A 19,893-nucleotide genomic window follows, 5' to 3' on the forward strand; every position below is an offset into this window, starting at 1 on the left:
TGCTGCTGCCTGTGCTGTACCTGCTAGACGTTGACAGCTGTTGAAAGGGAGAATAGATTTGATTTATTTTTTTATTTACTTTATGCGTTTTTTTATAGCGCGGACTTTACCCGAAGGTGTCAAAGCGCTTCACAATGGGAACAGTAGCATTACATGAGGAGAAAATTACAAGTGGACGTGTTACAAAAGCAAACGTTACATTGCATGAGGCAAAGATGACAATTGTGCATGTGCGAAAAAAGCAAACAAAATACAAGAGGTAGCAAGCGATACGTTACAAAAGGAAAAAGTGACATGTGTGCAATTACAGGTAGAGGTAAAAAAAAAAAAGGCAGATAACAAGACCAGGGAGACATGGACGAGAAGGAAGACACTGGAGAAGAGACGGAGCAAGAAAAGTCAAGGCAGGGAGGTTGTTCTAAAAAAACAAATCTTCTGGTCGTGACGTGCGATCATTGGAGGGGGTGCAAGGGATGAGGGAACACGGCCTGGGGGAAGCTGGCTGGGGAGGGGAGGAGAAATGCAAGGAAGTTAGGGGAGGAGAAGCCGAGAAGCCGCAGAGCGCACGCTGGGCGAAGCCCTTTGATGTGCTGTGCGGCAAATGGAGGGAGGCTGATGCGCGTTCATGTTTGAACACGTGGTTCACATGAACTGCATGAAAACGCCAGCAAAAAGCTGGTGGTTTCATGAGCATTTTCAGCACTTGAATTCTCGTTCCTCAATGCGCTTGCGCGCATTTAAGGTCACGAGACCTAAAAATCCCCCTACTTTTTGTAAAAAGACCACCGTCCCCTAACAGTTAATTCCGATAGTTTAAATCCTTCTGCTGAATTTTCATTAACTGAGTCTTCTGTGCTATGATACTGAAGCCGGGCAGACAGCTAAATATGCCTTCCTGCCAGTGTGTCTGCTTGCCTGTGCCCGAAAGAAATGCAAATGTGCACAGATAGTTAATCTACAAATGTAAAGAGTAAACTGCAAATGCAAAGGATGCTGTGGAGCCAGTACTGACTTTAATTGATCAAATCGCTGGAAGCTGTGTGATGACAAAGATTTTTTAGTGGTAAGTGCAAAGAGTTAACAACTGAGCTGTGAAGTGGGTGGTTTTAAGTGCAATTGCATTTATATAGAGCTCACTACCCCTGACCAGGTGGTGAAAGGACAGTTATGTAAAAATGTGCTTTATGTATAGACTGGGTGTTATTAAAATCCATATTTTGAAAGCACCATTTTATCTTAAAACTGTTTTGTGCATGTTGTAGCATTCCACCTTATACTGTGTGTAATGCAAGTTTAGAATAGTGACTTACATATTAGCACTAAAAATACACAAGTCACTATTTACCACTGCACCTACCAACATTTAATTCTGTGTCTCTCTGGTTAAACATAGACCTCTGCAGTTCATTAACTAATAGAGGTTTCATATTGTACCATAGTGCATTTTTCACTGAGTGATATATTTTTTTAATTTATTTTTCATTTAATCTGGACTTTATTTTAGAAGTAGCCACATGACGGTGAAAGACCAAACTTACTTTTTGGCCAAACTTTTGACCCTGCCCCCACATTCACTGACCCTTCCCCATGGAGCATCACAGTGTCCGTTCTTTTTCTAATGCACTTCGACTGCTGGGCACATTGCATCTGAAATGGCAGTTTGCACTACAGCATGGCAGAGGTGCAATTATAAACGATTCCAGTTTCTGTCCCCCCCAGGGGGGGTCACATCATGTAAGTAATTCCCACTGCAGGTGCGCAACTTGAAAAATGGATGCAAAATGCAATCCACTTGTTACTTTGTGATACTTTGTGATAGACGCAATAACTAGTTGCACAAGTGTCTCCTATGATTTGTGCAGATCTTGTAATCAGGTGCTTAAATGGCAATTATTTTGTGTTCGTTGTCATGTTTTGAAGATATGATTGCTCTTCCATAGGTTTGGAGACGGTTATTCTGTGAAAGTGTGGCTTACCAAAGATGCCAATTCTTCCATCGCTATTTCAGACTGCCTCAAACTACACTTTCCAGGGACACTTTTCAAGGTAGGAATGATGCTGTCCTCTACATCAGTGATGCATTGCCTTCCATAATGTGGATTTATTTTTGATTAACTGATCTAGGGTCGTTTACATACCCATTTATATAAGTCGAGCTTTACATTAAGTCCTACATTGGTTGCAGGAGGAAATTGGTCTGGGAACATTTTATGCAAGATGTTTCTCAAACAGCCACCTTGCTGTGAAACACAGCTCAAGCTCAGGTGTTGAAGCTTTGAGAAGTATTAAGTGAGCTTCTAGAGAAGGTTTGAGGTTGTTTCCATTGTAAACCATTCCAGCTTCAGTTAATTGGGTAGGTGCAAATATAACATATTCAAAATTAAATATAAGGAAAAATAGTATTGTGAGATAAATCCTCTGTTGGAAGTCAGCTCTCGAAGCTGACTTTTCTGCTGTGTGCTGCTGGTTTGCTAAATTATAACCAGAAGTGTTCCTCGAAACCGAACCTGTCTGGACAATGGTCAAGACTAATTCATTTGCACTTAATCAAGCTGACCTGAGAAAAACTAACTAATGTATTTCTACTGTGCATTGCCTAGATAGAGAGAAAGATACTTTTATTGTCAAACTCTCAGTGCATCGCTTACTTGACACAGCGACAATGGTCTTTTATAGCATTATGCCGCCTTAGGACAAAGCCACTGTTGAAGCGCAATTCATTCTGTATTAATAGGATTCGATAATAGGTGGAATCGTGTTATTGGTTGTTAATGGTCTTCCACAGCCTGGATGTTGAAGAAACAATTTGGCACCAGCAGCAGGGTGTCAATCTAAATGTCTCTGTTCATTTGGAATTTCACACTTTAAGCCTTTATTTTATGTGGTGTTTGGAGATGTATGCTTTATTTCTTCAGAGAGTTAGTATTATAACACTAACAAAGAGTCACAGAGGAATATATTCGAAAATTGAATGATATGTGTAGGGCAGTGTATATTTTGTGTAGCATTTTCACAATTTTGTATTCTACAGCTGGTGTTTATAGACTCTACAGTGGCTACTACATGATAAATAGCCCACAAACACGTGCTCTGTTTATAAGCAGGTAGCACGTTTCCTGTCTGTCCTGTTTATATGGGAAACTGTTTTTTTGGGTTCCAAATTGCCATATTTGGCCCTCTGGTAGTTCAACCTTTGATGTGCAGGGACCCACTAGGTTTCGTGCGCTGCATAGTGGCTTCCAGAGTTTTAAAGTATGACACTCACCCACCTACTGTCTTTGCTGTTTCACGTTTCTTAAACTGTATGTGGCACATTCGCCGGGCCTACCTAAAATAGATATTTTGGGGATGAATAAGTGTATGAACTCGCGTAGGTTGAGTACGTTTGTACCCATGCCTTGGGCCTTGCATCACTGTCCCAAAGATGTATTTTTGTATACATTTTAGAGCTTTCAATTTTAGGATGGTTGTTGATACTTGTTTTTTTTTAACAGGCATATATTAGGAACAATCTCAGCCCCGCGTCAAGTATCGGGGAAATTCATACCCTTCAGTACCACATAGAATAAGGCCCACAGGTATGGAACCCATATTGTGGGTTCTTCCGAAAAAGATCCCCCGGAAGTTAGTCTAAACCTGGGGCTTTGTTACGGTGGAGCTTATTGATAGCGTTTCTCAGTTCGATCATGGTGATCTCCGTTTCGCCCTCCAAGTGGAACTCCAGTGCCGGGCTGTTGCTGGCTATATTGGCAGGACCACTGTCCCTGAGGGAGTTCAGTGACCCAAAATGTGTCTCCCAGGCTTCGGGGCTTTGTTTGGCTCGATTGCCGGTCTCCCTTCCCTGTCACCCGAACTCACTATTGCCCAAAAGGTTTTCAGATCTTTGTCATTCAGGGCAATCCTAAGCATTTCCCACCTCTCTTGTTCCCAGTTTTTCCCCCCTGCTGTGTGAACCGTTTGTACCTAACCCTGGCAAGTTTAATTTGTGGCCTGTCATGGGCCTTGACCGCATCCAGAAGATCCCCTTTGGCCTTCCGACACTTGCCGTTGAATCAGGGACATTTATTATGACTGTTTTCTCTAGCACGCATCACCGGGAAAAAAACATCTGCCAGCTTCTCTGTGTGTGTTTTCCCTACCTTATCTAGTTCCGTGGTAGGACCCTCCACCTGTACTGCCTCCCACATTTTAGCTATGAATAGAGTTGCAAGCTGATAAACTTTAGTCAGCTTTGCAGGACACTGTTGGATGTGACCCCATCTAACATTTCTTCTATTGTTTGTCACTACTAATGCACTATGTAGATTTGGGAGTACATGGGAAGATTTGGAAATGCCAAGGTCCCGTGGTTTTAGGGTCAAGATCAGGGCGTTATGGTCGCTATCCTGCCTTTTCTTAATATGAAAGTCAAGAACTTTTTCCCAAAGTCTTGCTTCCACCAAAATGTAGTCGATGAGGGAAGCCTGGCCTACTCTATTGAATGTGGTCTGTCCTGACTGGTCGGATTTAGTCCAGCCATTGCATGCCTTTAGCAAAAAAGTTAGAGGGTGAGTGAGTTTAGCTGCATAGCTGGAGGGACCATACTTTGATGGGAGTAGTGAGGGGGTTGGGAATAAACCAATAAAGATCTTCCCGTTGGGGCAGAGTATGATGGATCGGTGAGGGGTTCAAAGTGGCAGTTAAAATCACCCCCTACAATAAGCCATATCCCTGGATCCAAGGTGGGAATAAAATGTCCTAGATGGGCAATGGTGGCTGATTCTTGGCTATTGTTAACAGGGCGAGAATAAGCTTTTATTAGGGCAATTTTCGCCTTTGTTGGGAAGGAGAGCAGGACGCACTGGATGTCGACTGTGGGTGTTGTCGTCTGCTCTGCTCTACAGCCAAGGTGGGTGCCTACCCAGATGGATAGGCCATCAGAGGGTCTCCCCCTCCCCCCATGGTAGCTGGGATGTTGTAAGAGGCAAAGCCCACCCATTGAAGATCTTTTCTTGTTCTTGAAAGATACAGATGTCGTGTTTGTCAACAAAATCACCCCATTCAGTGTATTTTTAAGGCCTGTCACATTCCATGAGAATATCCTCATCCCGTTGACGTGCCCGCTCTCCCCTCTTGTGACCCCTAAGACTACAGCGCCTTGTGTTGTAGAGTCGTCAGGGTCCACCACACAACACTCATCTAGTTCCCTCCTTGCTACACTTTCTCTGCTTGTATCTCCCAAGTGGGCAGTGAATTGGACATCGAGGACCCCACGTGGTTTGGTTCTACATCCTTTCTGGATAGTCAAGTGGGGGTGGCTTAAACTACTACCCGCAGTGGTTTGTTTTGAGACCCATCTATCTGCACCCTTGGGGTCGTGTCCTGCCATTTGTGCCCAACCTTAGATGGTCCCTCCCCCAGTCAATGTACCTCCTCCAAAGCATCATATCTATTGTTCACTAGGGTATTGAATGGGGGAAGCATATTGTGGGCAGGCCAGCTACCCTCATGTGGGTCCCTGGTCAACTACTGGAATTAAGGGGGTAGCACATCTTCTTGGGAATGGCTGTTGTTGTGGGTAAAAAATAAATAAATCAGGGGTCGCAGACTCATGACTGTTGTGGAATTATGGCAGTTAGTGTCAATTTTAAATAAGTTGGTTACAGTGATAGGGTTATTAAAATGTATAACTACGCACACACCGTGTTGCTTTTTCTGTGGCTTCCCCCCCACCTTATTCTTCGAACCATTATGATCTCTCCTGCTCTGGCATAGTCAAAGTGCTTGTGTCTTGCAAGCCAGAACAGGCATATATTTCTCAACTCAAGGTGAGTTTCCTTGGTGTTGGGTTCAATGGGCGGGGGACGCCTGTCAGAATGGCTACATACGGGGAGCAAGCAGGAGGGAGGTTTATGCCTAGGTGGTTAGGGCTTAGGCAAGCATTCCTGCCCTCGCTAAGTCCTTGTTCTAGTTGTCTGCTCTCTCTTTTCTATTAGTGACTAGGGCTTGGGGGCTAGGTGTGTCTCGGTGTCTTGGTCGAGGTGACCTGAATTTCACTCTATTTTCGAGGCCAATGCTCCTATCTGTCTGAGGCCTGTGGACACTTTGATTCCCTGTCTCATGACTAGTCTGGGACCCTTGTGTGCTTTCCTCTTCCACCGAAACAAAAGTGTTAAACCTATGCTCTCCGCCTGGTAACATGCATCAATCAAGTAATTTGGAAAGCGCACTACATACCCGTGAGGGTTTCAAGGCACTGGGGGGAGGGTGCTGCTGCTTTTGGTCGAAGAGCCAGGTCTTGAGTTGTCTCCTGAAGGTCAGCAGGTCTTCGGTTTGTCATAGGTAGAGGGGGAGGGTGTTCCAGGTCCTGGAGGCACAATGGGAGAAGGATCCTCCTCCGGAGGTAGTTCTACAGATGCGCGGGACCGTGGCCACTACGTGGTCAGCAGAGCGGAGTTTCCTGTTGGGTACGTAGAAGGAGAGCCGGTTGTTGAGATATGATGGTCCAGTCTTGTGGAGTGCCTTGTGTGCGTGGATCAGGAGCTTGAAGGAAATTCTCCTGTGGACGGGGAGCCAGTGCAGGTTCCTCAGGTGGGGGTGATGCGGTCGCGGTGCGGGACATCGAGGATCAGGCGTGCAGAGGCGTTCTGGATTTTCTGCAGTCTGTTGATGAGCTTGGACGAAGCTCCGGCGTAGAGGGCGTTTTCGTAGTCAAGTCTGCTGCTGACTAGGGCCTGGGTGACTGTTTTCCTTGTGTTAGTCGGGATCCATCTGTAGATCTTGAGGAGCATGCGGAGGGTGTTGAAGCAGGCGGAGGAGACTGCGTTGACTTGTATGTTCATGGTGAGGATGACTCCCAGGTTGCGTGCATGGTCGGTGGGACTGGGGGGTCCCCAGAGACGTGGGCCACCAAGATTCGTCCCATGCTGAGGGGTTGGACCTGAGGATGAGGATCTCCGTCTTGCCTGTGTTCAGTTTAAGGCGACTGTCCTCCATCCAATCTGCGACGGCCTTCATTCCCTGGTGGAGGTTGGATTTGGCGGTGAGAGGGTCCTTGGTGAGGGAGAGGATCAGCTGAGTGTCGTCGGCGTAGGAGATTATGTTGAGGTCGTGTTGTAGGGCGATGCATGCTAGTGGTGCCTTGTTGACATTGAACAGCATAGGGCTCAGGGAAGATCCTTTAGGGACGCCGCAGATGATCTCGGAGGCATTGGACCTGAACGGGGTGAGGTGGACTCTCTGAGTTCTGCCGGAGAGGGAGGAGGTGGTCCAGTCCAAGGCTTTCTCCCGGATCCCTGCGTCTTGGAGTCACGTACGTAGTGTGCGGTGGCAGACAGTGTCGAAGGCGGCGGAGAGATCCAGGAGGATGAGGGCCGCCGTCTCGTCGTTGTCTAGAAGGATCCTGATGTCGTCTGTGGCAGCGATGAGGGCAGTCTTGGTGCTGTGGTTGCTGCGGAATCCTGATTGGGATGGGTCCAGGATGCTGTTGTCTTCGAGGTGACGGGTGAGCTGGGTGTTAACTATCTTCTCGAGGACCTTCGCTGGGAACGGAAGCAGGGAGATGGGTCGGAAGTTCTTGAGGTCGCTTGGATCCACCTTGCGTTTCTTGAGTAGGGCGTTGATCTCTGCGTGCTTCCAGTTCGCAGGGAAGGTGGCGGTCTCGAAGGAGAGGTTGATGATTTTATGCAGGTGGGGTGCGATGGAGTTGCTGGCTTTGTTGAAGATGTGGTGCGGGAGAGGGTCAGACAGGGATCCGGAGTGGATTGTTCCCATGGTCTTGATTGTGTTTTCGCTGCTCACGTTGGCCCAGGTTGGTAGGGTGTCGTGGGCAGTGGGGTGCGGTGGGTCTGGTGCGGCGAGGTCTGCAGAGGTCATCCGGGGTTTGACACTGTCATGGATGTCGGTGATTTTCCGGTGAAAAAAGGTGGCGAGGGAGTCGCACAGGGCTTGCGATGGTGGGATGTCGTTGGCACTGGAGCTAGGGTTGGAGAGTTACTTCACGATGGTGAAGAGCTCCTTGCTGTTGAGTGTGTTGTTGTCGAGGCGGTCTGTAAAAGAGGTCCTTTTGGCGGCCCTGATGAGGTGGTGGTGGTTGCGGATGGCGTCTTTGTGGGCAGTGCGGCTGTCTGGCGTCTTGTCGTTGTGCCATATGTTCTCCAGTTTCCGGCAGGTATGTTTTGAGTCGAGGAGTTCTGGGGTGAACCAGCGGACTCTTGTGCTTGTGTCTCTGCTGGTAGGTTTTTTCAGCGGGGCTACAGTGTTGGCGCAGTCATTCATCCAGCGTTCGAGGGTGAGTGCACCCTCATCGGGGTTGGTGGGGTTAGTCGGAGGGTTGAGTGCGAGGCTTGTCTGTAGTTGTTCTTGGGTGACTTTGCCCCAGCAGTGGCGGGGGGTCTGTAGTGTGCGGTGGTGTGTGAGGGGTTTTCGGAAGGAGAAGTGGATGCAGTGGTGGTCTGTCCAGGTGAGTTTGGAGGCATGGCTGAAGGTGACGAGGGGGCTTGAGGAGAAGATGGCATATAGTGTGTGGCCGGCGATGTGGGTCGGCGTCGTGATGAGCTGTTTCAGTCCGAGGTTGGCGAGGTTGTCGATCAGGGTGGAGGAGGAGTTGTCATTGTTGTTCTCCAGGTGATAGTTCAGGTCTCCGAGGAGGATGTAGTCAGTGGAGATCAGCGCGTGTGTGCTGATGAGGTCGGCGATGGAGTCGCAAAATTGAGGCCGAGGTTCTGGCGGTCTGTAGACGAGGGTGCCTCTTAGGTTGGTCTTGGGGTCCGTGTGGATCTGGAAGTGCATGTGTTCGGCAGTGCTGAGGGTGTCGTTGTTGTTTGTTGAGACCCTGATAGTGTTTTTGTGGACAATGGTGATTCCTCCTCTGGCCCTGTTGGTGCGGTCTCTGCGGGTGATCTTGTACCCGTCTGGGATGGCTATGGCAATGTCTGGCGAGGCTTCGGTCATCCAGGTCTCGGTCAGGAAGGCGACGTCCGTGGATGCTGTGTCCAGTCGGTCCCAGAATTCGACTGCGTGTTTGTCTGCGGAACGGGTGTTGATCAGGATACAGCATCTAAGCTGGTTGGGTTCCGTCGTGGTAGGCGTCTTGGTACTTTTGCGGCAGGAGAAGCTGCTGTTCCGGCAGGTGAAGGGACCGTGGGTGCGCTTCGGGGCGGCCTTGCAGCAGGTGTGGATCCTTCCTGGGTTGAGAGCGAAGAGGGTGTTGGCGTCATAGCGGAAGCGGCGGTTCTCGTGGCTGCAGCGGGGGCCAGGGGTTCTGGCGCTGGGCGCAGTCCAGGCGCGGACGGGCGCAGACGGGCTTGCTGCGCGAGGCCGCCATATATGTGGCGAGAGAGGAGCAGCTGGGAGGCGGGAGGCGAGGGATGGGTGGAGCAAATGGGCACAGAGGGGGCAGGGCCGCAGGGAGGCATCGGCGGGGACAGGGGAAAGGAGACTGGCACCGGGCACGGACTCGAGCAGGGGGCACAGCAGTACAAAAAGCACAAAATCAGAGGGGCACAGAAGGCACAGAAGTCAGTGGTACAAAATATAAGGGGGCACAGAGGTTGGAGAGGGGTACAGAAATCAGAAGGGGGCACGGAAGCAAGGCGGCGAGCGGGGGGCAGGGGAGGACAGAAGAGAAGCAGGCAGACAGGCAACACAAGCAACAGGTACAGCGGAAACTAACCTTAGGCCACCACTGGCCACCAGGGATGAGGCGCAGGTGGAGGCCTGCGGGTGGTGGAGGGCCTCGATAATACCGGCGGCAGCAGAGACAGCGGAGGGGGCTGGAGGAGCTGCAGCGGGAGGGAGCGACCTACCAGAAGGGTTGATTAATCTAGCCTCCCCTGTCACCAGTGCTTTCTCCATATTATCTAGACAACTAACAAGGGGTGCCAATTCTTCTTTAATGATTGCCCTCAGGTTGTTCTGCAAATCTACCATTAGATTTAGTGCCTACGACGGATAAGTCTTGTCTGTGCTAGCTGGTAGCAGCCTGCCTGCACTGTGTTCTCGCTCTTCATCCTCCTCTATGCTTACAATGTTACCCTCATAATGTTTATTTTTTTAGGTCCAACCTCAGATGCTAGTTTGCGCTTTCCCATCTTGGGGATACTGGTAGTGTTTCTACTCTTGTACAACGCTTTTTTTATGGGTTTCTACCTCAGGAAGTGGCAGAGGGTAAACATCTAGCTGGGTTTGGGGTGAGTTTGGCTGCTTGATCAGATTAAGTGGGGGAATAAACAAATCAGGCGTGAGTGATAGCTGCCTTTCTGTTTGCTCGATTTCGGAATCCACCACCCCTATTGCCCTCTGCAACATTTTGTCTATTGATGTTGGGGAGAGTGAGGGAGTACTTGCCATTTTGGCTCGAGCTGGACCTACCCTCCTCCCCATTTTGTTGCCTAGTTGCAGTTTGGTTCCCTGTCTCACTCAGCTCTAAATTACAGCGGCACTCGTCTATCGCGTAGCACCTATAGACCTCTAATAACTAGGAGGGAAACCAAGAATTGTAAGCTAGGACAAGGTACTAGCCGCCTCGTAAACACCCCCACTGTAACACAACCAGCCCATTTTGCGTATGGTAAAAGAGTCACTACAGTCTGCGAATCCTTGGTGCACCTCATATCACGGGCGGGGGCCATCTGTGACAATGGTGTCCCAGAGGAGTGAGCTGAATGCTGTGATAGTGAGGGAACAGATAAGATGTTGAAAGTCTTACCAGCTGATGTTTCTGGAATATCGGTCAGAACAACCAAGGGGGTGGCCCTGCCCTGCCTCTTCCTCTTCCTGGCGATGACAGGCACAGGCCGGGCCCGCCCTTGGCCAGGGAGCGGCCTGCGCCGTGGGGGGAGTAGCAACGCTATGAGCACGTTCACCAGCGCCTCCCCTCACACGCAGCACCGGTGGAGGGAGCAGGGGATGCTGCAACTGGTAGTCCCCTTCCACGAAGTCTCACTCTTCTGTAGGCTGGGAGCGCAGTGTTAGAGGCTGTTAGCGCTGGTAGCACTGCGATGTAGGTGCCCTGGGACTCCTGCCCCACCAGGGCAAAGGCAAAGTTGGAAATGCCGCAAAACTGTTTCCCACTCCATCCAGTGTTGATCAGCAATTTAAATATTAGCTATGTTTGTTTTCAGACACTACCAAAGGAATAATTGTGTGAATTTCCCTTTATTCTTGTCACTTGAAAGTCTCGAAATGATGCCATGTGGAAGAATAACGCCAAACAATATCAACTCAGTAGCATGGGAATTTTTCAAATTACCTAAATGTGAGTGAATGCTCTGCACGACACTTGTGTTTTTGTGCTTTATTGTTTGTGTAAAATGTATCCTGATATCCAAAATGGAAGCGATTTTGCACATATATATATATATATAGCTGGTTTTGCATTTCCCATTGCTTTTGTAATTTTACATAATTTTTGCAAAATTTGCAGTTATAAACTCTGTCACTAGACCTGGAAAGATTGGGTGGATACTTCTTTGAAAGCCCAACATGGCAGGATGAATGATAGTAATGTTACTTAAGTTGATATTGCATGAGTGACTGTTTTGTGTGACTGTGTTCCATAGGTATATAAAGCATCTAGTGGTCTCCAAGCTCTACAGAGCATGGGAAGAAGGATGATCTGTGTATTAGCATAAGTGTTTTTCAGGAAACAGCATCGAAGTCAAAAGAAGGGTCAATGAGGCCCCTCCCAGGTGATTATGGGCAGAGAAAACAGAGACTAAAAAGGAGATCCCCTTCAAGAAGAGGGAAAGCAGTGGTGTTTCAGAGAAAAATTATGGTGGGAATCAAGGTGGAAAAAGTAATTTGATGTCTTCCAGATGAAGCAGCTCAGATCTGACTGTGTTTAGCCAGGACGCTAGAGAATGTGCAAACTGAACTAAGAAGCCTCCCTTATGCCCGCTCGTAGACACTACTCCAGATATAAGTGTGGCTTTGGAGTTTGAGAAAGACCCAGTGGTGAATGAGGGGTTGAGAAGGTTTTCCCTTGTTTCTTTAGGTGGGAAGGAGGTACATCTTAAAGCTCTAGCTCTGGAGCATGCCAACACAGTAATGTACCTCCCGAAGGTTTTGTTCAATGGGCTTCCTGTATCTGTGCTGAGAGGCTCAGGAACCAGAATGAGCAAGAAAGATAATAAAGTGAAATCTCTAGAGATCTATGGCCCATAAAATATTCATTAAATGGGTGATGTCTTCAATGAGGTATTGTACCACCCGTTGTAATAGTAACCGTGGCATTCAAGGTCACTGCCCAGAGGAAGGTAATTCTCAAATCCTTCTATTTGTTAGGGAATGACCTACACAGTGAATTGTTAGGGTTGCCCAAGCTGGATGCAATGCATAGCAAAGCTGAGGCAACAACTTAGAGGAGTTTCAGGGGTGCAGAGTAAGGGCCTGATGTACAACCATATTTTGCGGTCGCAGATGGGAAATCGGCCTATTAGCAACTCGCAAAATAGGGTTTGCGACTCGCTCTTAAGAAGGGGTGTTCCAAGGGCATTCTTCCAAATAGCAAGTCTCACTTAAATGTATGATTGTTTTGCGACTGCAATTGCGGTTGCAAAACACTCACAGTTTATCACGTACTTCAAATAGGTGGGAAGCCACTCAAAAATGGGAAGGGGTCCCCAGTGGACCCCTTCCCCTTTGGGAATGTGGGGGAAAATATTTTTTGCGAGCAGGCAGTGGTCCCAACGGGCTGCATTTAAAAAGAAAACTTCTTTATTTAAAAAGCAGTCACAGACATGGTGGTCTGCTGACCATCTCTTGGAATGCTAGCTATTCCTAATGGGGTCGCAAATTGCACCTGCCTCATAAATATTAATGAGGCAGGCAATTTGCGACCACATTAGGAATCCCAAACAGTGTCTGAGACACTGTTGTAAATTCCTATTTGCGAGTCGCGAATTGCGAGTGGCAAAACTACTCAATTTGCGACTCACAAATTTATAGGGTCATACATCTGGACCTAAGTGCCTAAGAAACAAGCATTGACATAGCCATTAGGTCTCGCCTTTGGGACCTTATAAGTACACTGAGAGACTGGGAGGATGGACAGAGGACAGTAAAGATGCAGGTTTGGGAGAGGAGACCGGATAGGAAAATTTAGAGTTAAAGCAGAAATGGTTCAGTGTTAAAAGACAAGAGAAAAGGAAACAGAGCAGGAACAGGGAAGAAAGGGATACAAACGTTAAGACATGGGGTGAGGGGGGCGTGGAGCACGTAAGACCATCGGAGCAGCCCCCGCCAGAGTGCACCGGGACCGGCCCGCAGCAACCCCAGGTCGGCAGCCTGGCACCCTGCTGGCACCATGGAGCTGGGAGAACCGGGCATATGTAAGGAGGAGTACATGAGGCACACAGACAGAGGCTGACAGGACATGGGCACAAGGGACAGGGAAACAGAACAGAGGAACACAGGATGCGGGGCACATGAGATGGGTGTACATGGGAGAGTCACACGGGACATGGGCATAGGGACAGATAAGTGGGGGAACTGGAGCACCAGGGACTGAAACACCGGGTTCGGGTCACGGGGACTGAATAACAGTCAACAGAGGCAAAAGGAACAGAGAGATGCGTAAAATTGAGGCAGGGGGCACCTGCGCTGGGGCAAGAGGGGCTGACACCCTCAAAGCAGGTGCACGGGACAGGCACACAGGGGATAGGAGTATATCACACAGCCACATTATTAAGGTTGCATAAATTCAGGCCCCCAAAAGCACAGACAACTTTGATGGCCTGGTGTGATGAAATATGGACAGATCCAGGCAAAGGGGCAAAATGAAGTACATGGATAGATGAGGGGATAACAATATTCCCAATGGAGGAACCTCTTCTCCGACACCCCTCTACTTTTTGGGGGTGATCTCAACGATTTCCCACCCTGAAATGGGAGATAGTATGAAAGTTTTTTGGGCGGGACGTTGGATTCGTAAGTGTTTGAAATAACCCCAAACATGTAACTGTGTGGGTGTTCACAAAAGTTGAGGGCTTTACCACCCTAGAACGCAGTATGGGAGGTTTTCACACAGAATCTCTGCAAATAGGAAACGAAAATAGTGGTAATTTTACACTCCCTCAAAGGCTCTTTGTACTGATGTCAGATACACACACGCAAACAGAATTGTGAAAGAGCAGAAAAAAGGAAAGCTACCGTCCATACCGTTTCAGAAGTCGGATGACGCCTGCCCCAGGCCAGAGTTTGTTGCAGGCCAAAGTGAGTGAGCAGTATCATAACAAGCATGGCCGCAAAAGTTAAAGCGACCGCGCTAATTAGACAAGGAATGTCAGAAAAACAGCTGGCATCCGGCCGCGCTGCTGCTTGCTCCAGAGCTCCCTAGGCCAGGAGAGTTAACGTTTAGAGAGAAGGCGGGATATGCACCCTCCTTTGGCCAATTGCGAGCTTTCAATTTTTGGAAAGCCACACGCAATGGCCAATCACTTCAGCTTTTCAGCAAACTCGTGTGTGTGGCTTTTTTTTAGCCACACGCACAAGTTTTTGCTGAAAAGCTGAAGTGAATCCAAGAGGTCATTTCCTAGGGCAGCGAATGTGTGCTGCGCTAGGCTTGACCTAAAAAAGAACAACAGACTTCAAAGATTCCCAGGGAGGTGCCTAAGGATCAAGAGGAACCCACCTCCATGAGTTGCAAGTTGTAGAGAGACTAGTCCAAGAACATTGCTATAAATACCAGAGATAGTTTCCCACATTCTTTATCTTTTAGTGGGACCCTAAAGCAAAGGATGAAGGAGAACAATGTAGGCTGTTCACCATCTACTGAGAAGATGCAGCTTTCTGGGGAGCTCTAGGTGATTAGGAGCATATTTGCGATTCAGAGAGTTCCTTTTCAAATTGTCTCCATGTATCACTTTAGCTCGGCACCTTAAAATGACCAAGAGCAAGCTGATGGGCTTTTTGTACTGGCACAAGATGATAGCCAAAGCAAAGAAGTACTCTTTCTTCTGTGTAGGCCTTTGGCAAGCCAGGGGGAGGTGTAAATCCCCCCTAATTCCTCTTCCACTCATTGTGACTCCCTTTGAGAGGGTAGGGATAGACAACAATCTAAGAACTGCTCAGTGAAGTGTTCTTTTCTGGTGCTGGTGGTGGTGAATCATGCAACCATGTGCCCTGAAGGTGTGCCTAAGAAAGCAGGCACTGCCCATGGAGTGCCCAGTGCCCTGCTGAATATTTTTACATGGGTATATTTCCCAAGCAAGTAGTCACAGATTATAAAACAAACCTCATGTCTACATACACACAAATGACGTGGCATGGGTGAATTTGAGTTAACTTATATGCTTTCCACCCAGAGCTTTCCTAAACCAACTAGCTTGCAGAAAGATTCAACAATGCCAGGAAAAGCATGAGCAGGAAGAAGACTTTAATAGCCTCCGAGAAGGACACAATATGTCCGATTAAATGTCTGTTGTCCCCATTAAAAGAAAGTGCTACATGAAAAGCAGAGCATTTAAGGCCCTGTTTTGAAGGTTGTTTGTGAGAGGTCCATTGCATCACGTTCAAGGAAGCCATGTCAGATGTAGGGGACTATGTGCTGGAAATTATGATCAAGAAGACCAGCACCTAAGAGACGAACGAATAGTTGACTGGTTTACCATATAGCATACTATTTTTGAATCACTAAAAGGAGTGATTTTGTCCGGAACTGACTATAACACTATACTTTCATGCCTAATTTTCAACAACATGATGAGGGAAGAGAATATGTATTTTCTCCATTTGATAATTAAGTTTTGATTGGACTTCTTAACCTGACTTTTTACCTAGGTCTGGCAGCTCCATCCTTTCAGATGACCTAGTAGCATTAAGGGTTGCAGATTCCGCACCTAAAGACTGCTTGCACCAGTGAAACCTCCGGTCTGTAGCAGGGCAGTGCAGAACGTCCTGAACGAGGGAAAGCTGAGCTGCTACTATTCACTTGCTTGTCCCTGTTATAATTTCTCTTGTGGGTGGACTCTCCAGAAGGCCCTGAGGATAGAAGATGTTGCCTATCCTGGAGAATACCTGATAACTAGGTGGAAAATGTAATTCTGCCATGGCCCTAAAACACGAGGTATTGGAAGTCGTGTGTAAGTAGAAATTATTGACTGGAGTCTAAGACCCAGTCCTGAAGTTATAACTATAATTCAAAAGGGAGCAGGTGCAAAAGAACAATGTTATACCAAGTGGCAATTTCCAATATTTTCACCACCACAAGTCTACAATCCTATCTGAAAAAAACACGAGTACGGAGGCCTCATTTTTTTATACGTGTTCCTCTTACACCATTTTGACAACAGGTTTGAAATTGCAGTCAAAACGATTTCTCCAGCAACCTTGTGTGTAAATGCAATCAGGAGCACAAGGAGGGAATGATAGTGGCTGCAATTTGCTCTTGCTTTCACTTCAATGGTTACTTTATCATTATCAACCAAAAGACCCTAATGCTTTACAGTGACGGAATCACCTTTACCTTTTCATGTTCTTTTTTTCATAGTTTTATTGACTTTTTTCATATTCAGAGCCTGACTTAGATGTTGGCAGACGAGTTACTCGTCCGCCGAAATATAAATCCCATACAATATAATGGGATTTATATTTCGGCGGACAAGGTATGTGTTGGACTTTGGCCCTTAGGGCAGGTTCACCCCGAGACTTTTTGCTTGAAATGGTGACCTGGAGATGGGGATTTTTGGATTCTGCGCACTTTCACTGTGTCCCAGTGGAAAGTGCGTGCGCACTCTGAGTGCATGTGCTGAGCTAGGCCTGCCCGCCCATAGGAATGCATGGGGAATGTATGTGTCCCTGGTAGTTCCTGATGCGTGGGGTGTACAGGCTTGAGTCTGGTATGTGTGAACTCGTGTGAGTGAATGCTGCGCAACGGTGTATGCAGCATGTATGTGTCTAGTAGCGAAGCGCCATTTCTAGACATGGCTGTACGTGTGCTGTGAGGGTGCTGGCGTGTGATTGGCTGGAGCTGGCTGGCATGCCAGGCTCCAGGAAGTCTGGATGGGTCTGCCCGGTGGTGAGTGGGAGATTTGCATGGGTAATGTGTGGGAGGAGTGTACCTGTGTCCTGGATGGGCTGGGTTTTCCCCACACAATGCTGGCTCCGCCCCCCTGTGGTGTGTCTAATGACCCAAGCCCTGCCAGTGAATAGAGAGGGTGGTTGAGGTAAACAGAGTACTCAAGAACCAGCTGCGACTGGTTCCGCCCCCACTCTGCACCTTCAGACAAAGGAATGCACTGTATAAAAATGGGGCTGTGTCCCCACTGAAGTTGTTCTTTTCCAGGATCCTGAGGGGGCTGTTGCTGCTGTCGCTGGGCCAGAGGACCGCCACTTGGACTGTCTCCCTGCCTGGAGACCCAGTGAGCTGGCTCTGGGCCCAGCCTTGCCCCCTGCCTGCCCTGAAGGACTTTGCTGGAACTCTGCCCTGCTGAGGGCATCTGGGAGCGCTGTGCTTGTGCTCCCAGAACCTGGGAGCGCTTTTGGACTTTCCCTGGAGCCTGGAAGCGCTTTATTTGTCTTTAGCGCTTGAGAGCGCTTTATTTTAGGTCCTAGCGCAGGGAGCGCTGTAAATTGCCTTCTAGCGCTGAGGGGCGCTTTGCTTTTGGAAGCCGGAGCCCACCCGGCGTTGGCCCCGCTCCGTGACGAGTCTTGAGCCCCCTGGCAGGTGCCCACCCTGCCGGGGACATTGCCGCCTTTTCGAGCGCGTGCCCACCGCGCTTTATGGTAATTAAGGCCGGAGCCCACCCGGCATTGCCCCTCGAGATTCACCGCCGCAGCCCGGGGTGTTTAAAAACGTTGCCGGGCCGCTGCCAAGTGCGACCCGGAAGTCCCGCCTCCACTCCTCCAGGGCCGCGCTGCCATTGGCGGCCCCCGAGGTCTGACCTGGAAGTCAGGCAAGCTGCGGAGGGACAACGTGACGCGGACCAGGAAGCAGGAGCCGCGGGAGCCTACTCCGCGCTCCTGCGTGTGGAGAAGAGGCTTCCTTGACTGCCTCTGCCTGAAGAGGAGAGCCCCGGAGAAACCAGAGAGAAGAGTCCTGGCGGCAGGGAGACGCCGCAGGAACCCAGCGCGACCTCGGAGCCCCCGCAGCAGAGCCCGGTGAGTGAAGTGCGGGCGTCTCGAGGCGGGGGCCCCAGTGCTCTGGAAAAGGCCCCGTGGGGGCTCGTGCATACTTCGGGAGCGGCCCCGGAAGGTAGCGGGCCGCTTCCCCTTTTAAGTCCAAAGTGAGGGAAATTGTTGGTGGAGCCCTGAGAGGGCTCCGGGGGCATTGTCATTTTGAGTCCCCAGGAGGGGGACTCCGCCGATTGCCCCGCATCTGGTGCAAGGGCCCTGAGGCCCCACCGACCAGCCCGAATTACCTTGGTTGTTTGGAGCCCCAGAGAGGCTCTAGGTGCCCCAATTTTGCTTCGAGTCCCCAGGAGGGGGACTCCAACGGCGGCCATTATTGATTTCGAGCCTAGAGAGGCTCAGGGGGCATCACCTTTATTTGTTTAGAGCCCTGAGAGGGGCTCAAGGGGCCTTCATTGATTTCGAGTCCCCAGAGGGGGGACTCCAACGTTGGTGCCACATTTACAAGAGTCCAGAGAGGCTCTAGGGGGGCATTTTGATTTACTTCTGAGCCAGAGAGGCTCCACAGTGCCCTAACTTTCCCTGCACCAGTTGCCCAGCACTTTGTGGGCAACTGCCACGTTTAGGCCCTGACATTGGGACACAGGGACAGTCACAGGTGGTGACTTCTGAGTTTTGCGCAATTGTACTTTCTATGCACCTCTGAATGTATTGTTTATGCGTCATGTGCCTTTACACCTCTGAATGAATGTTATGCATTGCATCATGTGTTTTCCTCTTACACCCCTACAGGTATTGTAATACATAGGTGGTTGTTTTCTCCCTAGTACAGGTGGTGCTAGTGAGGTCCTGGTTACCAGTGATTACTGGTTGTGTGCTATTTTGTGCTATATTCTATGTTCTAAGTGCTATTTCTGAAAGTGCTACTTCTGATTCCTGACAGTGGTCCAGGTGGCCCTGTCTTGTACATATCCCCTGTAAATTCTGCCCGTGCCTCTGGCACATTGTAAAGTGTGTGTTTTATCTAATGTGTTTTGGTGTAATACAAAGGCTATTTTTTATATAACCTTGTGTGGAGTTTCCTTTGTGGTGGGCCTTTGGTTGTTGTTGCTGGGGTGCGTGCGCATATACTTAGCCTACATCGCCTCCAAGTTTAGCCTTGCTGCTCGCGCCACGTTACCTAGAGGGTGAGTAGGGGTTATCTTGGCGTGTAACTCCCTTGCCCTGACTTGGGTGTGGTGGTCTCTGACTGACTTTGGCGAAAGCCCTGGCCAGCCGGGGATCCCATTTCCAACATTGGCGGCAAGCGGTGGGATAAGGATTTGTGTTTGCCTTGTACCTTAGTAGCGGCTGGCTGCACCACAAAACTCTGCATTTTAGATGACCACATTTTAGGGGATTGTATTGTTTTGGAAGTTTCATTATTTTCTTCTCCTGAAGAGTGTCATTTGATTGTGTTCAGTACATTTGTCCCCCGCCCTGCTTCCAGAGTTTGGTACCTGTGTCGCTTTTGGTCAGGTTGAGAAGTCAGGGGTGGTAGAAACTGCCTTACCGATCCGAGGGGAGGGTGTGTGTGGATGAATGGTGTGTTTTCCTGGACGCATGAGTATGAGTTCTCTTTGATAAGGAGATTGTTGAAGTTTTGGAATTGTGTCCTCTTACTTCAGATTGTTCAGTCCCCTGTGTTGCACGTGTCTGTGAGCATCTTGCCAAGATGGAGTCTGCTTTTAATGTCTGGGGTCTGTTTTTGCATGAACTGAGAGAGTTTTGCGAAGAGAGAGACATTGCAGTGAATGAGTCAGACACCCAGTCCCAACTTAGGGGTAACCTGATCCAATGGCAGAA

At 48.9% G+C, this 19,893-nt stretch overlaps 1 protein-coding gene across 1 annotated transcript in view; it reads left to right on the top strand.

The window, feature by feature from the left end:
- The window catches only part of ABCA13 (ATP binding cassette subfamily A member 13), a 2,470,580-nt gene that overhangs the window by 2,434,681 nt on the left and 16,006 nt on the right, over nt 1-19,893 (top strand). The window contains exon 52 of the mRNA XM_078686273.1: nt 1,941-2,046. Within this exon, the coding sequence (XP_078542399.1) occupies nt 1,941-2,046 (106 nt within the window). The remainder of the gene's footprint in view (nt 1-1,940; nt 2,047-19,893) is intronic.

This window comes from Lissotriton helveticus, chromosome 4_1 (assembly GCF_964261635.1).
Source record: "Lissotriton helveticus chromosome 4_1, aLisHel1.1, whole genome shotgun sequence".
Taxonomy (NCBI): Eukaryota; Metazoa; Chordata; class Amphibia; order Caudata; family Salamandridae; genus Lissotriton; species Lissotriton helveticus.